Below are 8,075 nucleotides of genomic sequence, written 5' to 3'. Positions count from 1 at the left end.
TAAATAATAAATATAAATAATAATAAATATAAATGAGAGTAACTAAAGATCATTTCAGAAGTAACATATATACCTTTGTAAAGAGAGTAAAGAATTGTTTAAAGAAATAAACTCTAGATAAAGTGAAATAGGGATTATGTCACACTTAATAGGCATTTGAGAAAGCAAAAGAAAAAAGAAAAGATAAAAATGTAGCTAGGTGTGGGAGGTTGAGGCAGGAGGATTGCTTGAGCCCAGGTGTTGGAAGCTGCAGTGAACTATGATCACACCACTGCACTCCAGCGTGGGCACTCCAGCGTGGGCACTCCAGCCTTAGGCAACAAAGCGAGACCCTGTCTCAAAAAAACCAACCAACCAACCAACCAACCAAACAAAAACCTTAACAGTGAAAAGAGCAAGAAGAAAATTCCAGAATCATAAAAAGCCAATGGGAGAATAGCCGTTGGCCATATGAAGTTGGATAGAATAACAAGTTTGTCATAATTAGAGATAAAACAAGATACTATTAAAATATGGGTTGAAATTCCAGAACTTTCTTGAAATGTGTAGTATTTAGTTAGCTAATTTATAATGCCAGTTACTGTTCCAGTCACAAAAAAGGAACTCAGCCACAAAGAGACAGTACAATTAGGACCTTGAAAATAGAGGAAAAAAAAAAAAACACACACACACAACACACATTGTACCAAGTACTACTAAGTAGTACTTGAGGAAGTTAAAGTGATGGAAAAATGAGCGAAAGAACAGATGAGTAACAATGAAACAATCTGGAAGCTTTTCCATTATATCTGTAGATTATGGACAACCTGTGGAAAAAGAATAGTAGACAGTAGTGACTAGTTTAGTGCACTTAAAGCTCTGTTGCAAGAACCCAGAAAACTCTAACATTTGTGATTCCATTGTACATCTGACCTATGTGTCCTAAGCTTAAATTTATGTCACAGTTCAGGAATTTCTGAAAGAATATTTCTTTTTTCTTTTCTTTTCTTTTTTTTTTTTTGAGATGGAGTCTCACTCTGTCACCCAAGCTGAAGTGCAATGGCATGATCTCAGTTCACTGCAACCTCCGCCCCCCGAGTTCAAGCAATTATCCTGCCTCAGCCTCCACAGTAGCTAAGATTACAGGTGCACACCACCATGCCCAGCTAATATTGGTATTTTTAGTAGAGATGGGGTTTCACCATGTTGGTCAGGCTGGTCTCAAACTCCTGACATCGTGATCCATCCACCTTGGCCTCCCAAAGTGTTGGGATTACAGGTGTGAACCACCGCACCTGGCCTGAAAGAAGATTTCTATAATCACTTTTCCATCTATTACATTTCCAGTTAACAAGGTTTATGAAAAACTTGGCTAAGTTAAAATGTCAGAAGAAATAAAAGTGTTCTGTCAAATGTTTTTTCTTTCCTTTTTATTGTTTCATTTTTTGATGTTCAGTTACTTTATTTCCTCTGAGCTATCTTTTTATGACTCCTTATAATTTTAAGCTAAAATGCAAAACTTTTTTGTCAATTACATCATCCCCTTTCCACGTACTATGGTTTTGTGAGGAAATGGGTAAAGTACACATTAGTTAACTGAGCACAGGATAGATTAGGTGGCATAATCTCGAAGGCCTGGGCAGGTGGGGGATGGTGTGTGGGGGAGGAGGAGGAGGCATAACTGGGGAGAATGAAAAGTGGCAAAAGACTGCAGAATAAACAACGAAGGATTAAACAAAAGTGGGTCAATGTAGACTGGCTCAGATCTTAGAAACTAAAGGCCACACATGAAGAATATTTACCGATCTGCTTTTGCACTTATATTTGGGAACTTACTTCTACCTAAGAATAATTTTAGTTAGCGATACTTAGATATTTCATTTTTAGTTTAAATTATATGTAGGCAAAAGAGTAGCATATGCATTCCCAGGATATGCCTAAATTTAAAATAAGCAAAGCTTGCCTTGGCAGACGTCTCAGGCTCGTGCCATTTCTGTGGGCATTTTCTCTACCCCTTCTCTTATAGCACTCACTATAACACTTCAACCAGCAGATCTGTCCTACCTGGGAATACCTCATCTTCCAGAATCACTTTGTCCTATCCTTACCCTCATCAACATCCATTTCTACCCTCCCCCACCCACTGAAATTGTTCCAGGGAAGTTGTCAGATGATAATAATTCAAAGTAAATAATGAATAATGCTAAATTTAACTATCCTAAAACACATATTCAGTGTATTTGTCATTCCATATAAATGACAAACTGGTTGAATTTATAGTAATACTAATATCAACATGTAAAGTATTTTAGGAGGAGATGAGATATTGAAGCCAATTGGACCATTGCAAAACTTTAAATCACACCATATAGGTAACTACCCACACTACTATCTCTGAAAATGTGGAGATTTTGGGGAAGCAAGGGGGAATTCTTATTTATCACACTGAAATTCAAACATACAATTTGGAATTTTAAACCATTATTCTCCTTTTTCTGATTGTAATGGAATCCATCAATCTTTGATCTATAATGTCTTCTAGGACCTGAAATAATATTTTTGCACTGTAAAATCTCCAGGATTAAAAAGCATGTCTGCCAAACAACGCAGCCAGTATTTACTTGGACGTGTTTCAGGAGAGTTTTAATTTATTCACTTTAATCATCTTGGAATTTCTGGGCTGCGGCCTAATTTCATATAGTACACAATTGTTAGATCCTAAATCTAAAAAATCTGCTTGATTATAATATATTCAAAAGCTTGGTCATAATATATTTTGAAAAGGTGAAATTAGGTGGTATGATGAAGAAACTGTTATTTTAAACTTTCCTGTAAATCTGACCCAATTCTTAGTAGCCTGCAGTGACTCCCTGAGCCACAGACTGTTACAACAAGGAAGCAATTAGCGTTCCTACATAATTGGGAATGTTACTGTAGACGATGTATTGCATTAAAAAGGTACTATGTAATACCCAATATATTAAAAAAAGAAAACAAATAGAAAGCTGAAATCATAAATTATTCCTGTTGGCTAAAATTCTTTCTTAGTAATGAATAGTGTTTGTTTTTTAAGAAAATTCACTCTTAACAGAGCAGAAGCAATGCTAAAATGTTATGCAGTTGAGTAAAGCAGATTGTGATAGTATTCAAACTATCTTTTCTCAATTTGGTGTTCAGTATTCAATGTGGAAAATATAAACAGAAGCAAATATTGAAGTATATGTGAGTATTTTTCATGATCAAGGCTACTCTGTTAAGTAAAAATTTGTTAGATATGGTAGATTAACAGAATTGATTGACATCTCAAACTAGTTTAGTTTCAGAGAGTATTTGGGAAACAAGGAATAAAATGGGAGTTTGACATTCACTTAAAATTCATGTAGTTTTCTCTGTTGGCTTTTACATGTACTTTTATGAAAATTATGAGACTGACCTAAGCATTGCTTTAAATACTAAAGTTGTGCTTTATCTTTTAGGTCATTTTCACCGTAACATATATAGTGCTGATGTTCAATTCACCAGTAGAAACTGATATCACATTTAAACACACATTGATGAAAAATAAAATTCAAGTGAAAGAAGTCAGCAATAATCAATTATGTAAATAAGATGCTTAAATCACTATTGTTTAATTATCACATATACTTTGATGTACTCTATTTTAATATTTCAAATTCAACTTTTAAAAAAGTTTTACTGTTTATTAAACTTGCTATTGATTCTTGATTTTAAAGATTAGAAATAAAACAAATCTCCCTCATATGACAAGTGATATCTATGTAAAACCTGAGCAAACAGTATGTAAGTATGAAATATTAGAAACATTCCCATAAATTTAGTAAGAAAAGACAAATATTTGCACAAAGAAACAGAAAAAGATGTCTGTTATGATTGGTAATATGAACATTGTTCTGGAACTGTTTGTAAATATAAAAATGTTTCATTTTAAAATACTAATGATAATATTTATATGTACAAGGAAATAATTGTCTTCTTCATTTAAAAAGTGGCTACTTATAAAGTTTATAAGCCAAATAACAAGCAATAATGTTAGAAAATATAGCTGAAAAAAGTTCAGCCTTTCAAAAGGTATTAAACATATTTGAATATTTTTTAGATTACTGAAATATGTAACTATAAATACATATGTGACTTTATTTTCTAGATTGGAAGACTCAAACAGAGATTTTGTGTTATTTGCTAATATTCTTCAGTTCCTAGAGGCTATGTAACGGTCACTCAATCAAAATTTCTTTACTAAGTGAAAATACTTTGGAAATTATGAATAATATACAATTCATTTAGTTTAAAAATGTTGATCAAATATCTATCACATAACTGGTTACCTATCATAGCCTAGGAAAGCAAACCTCCTCCAAGAACAAGCTTTTTAATCTACCAAGAAGCAGTGATATAATTAAATTTTATTATGAATTCAGAAATTGTCTTACTGGAGGTCAGAAAAAAACTCCTACACTCATATTCACTACTCCAAAAGACTGCTCTTCAAGAGTATATGTTATATACAACTACAGGAAAAAAATCCCTATTGAACAACTTAATTGTTACGAATATTATATATTCTATTGTGTTTCAAATTTGTATAATATTTTTATTCTGATAATACAAGTAATGCTTGTCTACAAGAATTCTAAGGTCATGACAATATCAGTTGTAAACGATAAATGAATTTTTCTTTAGGAAGAGTTAAAATCATATTTGAAATAAATCTAATCATGATTTGATAGCTTTTATTGACTGTATATTCACATCTTTCTTAATGCTTTCACATGATACATTTTGGTTATACTTCTAAGCAAAAAAAGTAAGTTACATGTTATGATAATTACAATGGAAATGATTATTCCAGATTATAGTTTTTCAGAAACGATTATTAAAATATTTTATTCTATTTTATATTAAATACAATTATGATGAATATTTAGACATACCACTCAAATAAGGTACTTTTAGTTTTTTAACTCAAAATGTCAAAAGTCACTCAATTGTCAAGCTACAAAATACTTAAGCACATTTTCTAAATCAAATTTTTATTACTACTGTGAAAAGCATCATTAGTAAATGTTTCATAACAGTTTTAGGAAAAGAGACTCTTTTAATCTTACCTTCTGCTACGCAAATAGCCCATAACATTAGGCAAATAATCTTTGCTAGAAGTTTCATTTTTTGAATCTTTTATGAGGACATTTACCAGCTAACTCTGTTCACAATGTCCAGTTCTCCTCTTCCAAGAATTGTGATTAATGCAGGAAAGAACTTGCTGCAAAAGGAAGTTGAAACTAGATGCTCCTCCTATCAGGAACTTTTGCAAAGTAAATAAAAAATCAACCACATGCCACAAGCCCAGCAATGCCAGAGACTGAATCTGATTCTCTCTGCACTCCCACTGAACGTCAATGTTGTGACCTGCTCTTGGACTTTTTCTTATTAAGCTAGGTAAATTCTCCATTGGAAAATGTTCATGTCCTTGGTATGTGCAAAGCAGCAGCTGGCGATACCATCTGGATTTCATAAATCCTTCAATTATTCAAACTCTATTAGGATCTATTGTGTATAAACCTCAGAACAGGAAATAAGAGAAACTTTAAAAGAAATCACATACAAAACTTTGGTTTAGGCAATGTTTTCACAATCAGCACCCAGACAATGTGTGGAAACTTTGCCAAGAATGCAGTGCTGGATGAATTTAGGGGCCTGCTTTTCTAGCAATTCATAAAATTAGTTTTCTAAATACTTTTTATATATACATTTTTGAAGCAACTGGCTTACTCTCATTTGACATAAATAGGTTTAATAATCCCAAAATCAACAAATTAAAATGCTGATTTTTGAAACTTTGTTTTGTGTAATATGTATAAGGAAAACATAAACAAATCGTATGCTGAATATTGAGAAGATAAAGATATCTATGAAACCACCACCAAGGTCAAAACACTGAACATTATTACCTCCCAGAAAACCCCAGTACTCCTTTTCAGTCAATACTCCTCTCAACCCTCTCCCACATCCCCCACAAACAGAGACCACGATTGTGATCTGCAAGAACATGGGATATATTTGTCTGGCTTTTGTACTTTGTATAATGAAAAAGAAGCAATTTACTCTTACGTTTAGAGTTTTTCACCAAGAATTATGTTTGGACCATTCAAACACATAGTGAGATGTAGTTATAGATAGTTCATTCTTATTGTGATTTCATATTTCATTTTTGAATAGTTCACATTTTATTTATCTGTGTGCCTGTTTGTGAGCATTTGAGCAGATTTTAGTTTGGAGCTGATATGAATAGTGCTTCTATGAGCCTTATGTTAAGTGGTTTTTGGTAAACACAATCCACATTTCTGGTAAGTGCATACTTGGGAGTGAAACATTGGGACATAACTTATGTTTAGGTGTAATGGATAAAATTAGACAATTTTCCAAATGGATTATAACACTTGGACATCACTTCACATTTCTATCAGCAGTGTCCAAGTTGCTCCACACCCTCAGAGATACTTGATAATTTTAATCTTTGTAGTTTTAGCTTTTCTGGTAACACAAAGCAATAATTCTCTGTGGTTATAATATGAATTTTCCTGATGACTAATTGAAATGTAAGAGATCCCTGATTCCCCTTGAAGGATGTGCAACAGCCGTGCGGCTTGCCAGTTAGGTCGCCCTACAGCTCAAACCCCTTACGGGAGGGGGAGCACACAGATGGACAGGTGCAGGAACCGGGGTGAGGCTTTGGGGCTCTGGCCTCACAGCAGCATCTAGGGGTGGGTGTCTGCGATTTCCGAAGCCCAAGTGGGCATATGTTACAGTGTGCTCCTTTAGCTTTACCATCTGTAAATGGTTTACGTGTTAATCAACTCAACAGACCCTCTTCCTTATCTCATGGGCAGTGGGACAGTGAAATAGCCTTCTGTATCCCGAGCTCTTGCCCAGTGTCCCAAAAGAATCGGATCACACTGGGGCTCGAGGGACAAGAGCAACGTTTTATTGAGTGGTGGAGGTGGCTGTCAGCGAGATGGAGTGGGAAGGTGACATTCGCCCAGAGTCAGGCCTCCCAGTGGCTGAACTATTCTCCACCGTCCCCGGCCAAATTCCCCTCGGAGTCCAGACGTCCCTCTTCTCTTCCTCTGCTGCATCGTTCTGCCATCGGAGGCCTGTTTGTCACCTTGTCTCCCTATCTCCTCACTTGCAGGTCTCTTCTGGAGCTTGGAGTTTGGGATTTATATGGGGGTAGGACAGGGGGGCATAGCGGACCAAAAGGCAACTTTTTGGGTGTGAAAACTGAAATGCCTGTCCTCATTTAGGGCCACAGAGNTTCTAAATCAAATTTTATTACTACTGTGAAAAGCATCATTAGTAAATGTTTCATAACAGTTTTAGGAAAAGAGACTCTTTTAATCTTACCTTCTGCTACGCAAATAGCCCATAACATTAGGCAAATAATCTTTGCTAGAAGTTTCATTTTTTGAATCTTTTATGAGGACATTTACCAGCTAACTCTGTTCACAATGTCCAGTTCTCCTCTTCCAAGAATTGTGATTAATGCAGGAAAGAACTTGCTGCAAAAGGAAGTTGAAACTAGATGCTCCTCCTATCAGGAACTTTTGCAAAGTAAATAAAAAATCAACCACATGCCACAAGCCCAGCAATGCCAGAGACTGAATCTGATTCTCTCTGCACTCCCACTGAACGTCAATGTTGTGACCTGCTCTTGGACTTTTCTTATTAAGCTAGGTAAATTCTCCATTGGAAAATGTTCATGTCCTTGGTATGTGCAAAGCAGCAGCTGGCGATACCATCTGGATTTCATAAATCCTTCAATTATTCAAACTCTATTAGGATCTATTGTGTATAAACCTCAGAACAGGAAATAAGAGAAACTTTAAAAGAAATCACATACAAAACTTTGGTTTAGGCAATGTTTTCACAATCAGCACCCAGACAATGTGTGGAAACTTTGCCAAGAATGCAGTGCTGGATGAATTTAGGGGCCTGCTTTTCTAGCAATTCATAAAATTAGTTTTCTAAATACTTTTATATATACATTTTGAAGCAACTGGCTTACTCTCATTTGACAT

At 34.8% G+C, this 8,075-nt stretch overlaps 1 protein-coding gene across 2 annotated transcripts in view; it reads right to left on the bottom strand.

Annotated features, from left to right (window-relative positions):
• The window catches only part of CFH (complement factor H), a 112,337-nt gene extending 106,810 nt beyond the window's left edge, over positions 1-5,527 (bottom strand). For both annotated transcript variants that reach the window (XM_017874831.1, XM_017874832.1), the window contains exon 1: positions 5,106-5,527. In XM_017874831.1, the coding sequence (XP_017730320.1) occupies positions 5,106-5,163 (58 nt within the window). In that variant the 5' untranslated portion in view covers positions 5,164-5,527. The remainder of the gene's footprint in view (positions 1-5,105) is intronic.
• Between the last annotated feature and the right edge of the window lie 2,548 nt (positions 5,528-8,075).

Source organism: Rhinopithecus bieti, unplaced genomic scaffold (assembly GCF_001698545.2).
Source record: "Rhinopithecus bieti isolate Rb0 unplaced genomic scaffold, ASM169854v2 scaffold_9420, whole genome shotgun sequence".
Classification (NCBI taxonomy): domain Eukaryota; kingdom Metazoa; phylum Chordata; class Mammalia; order Primates; family Cercopithecidae; genus Rhinopithecus; species Rhinopithecus bieti.
This window is presented reverse-complemented; position numbering and strand designations above follow the sequence as displayed.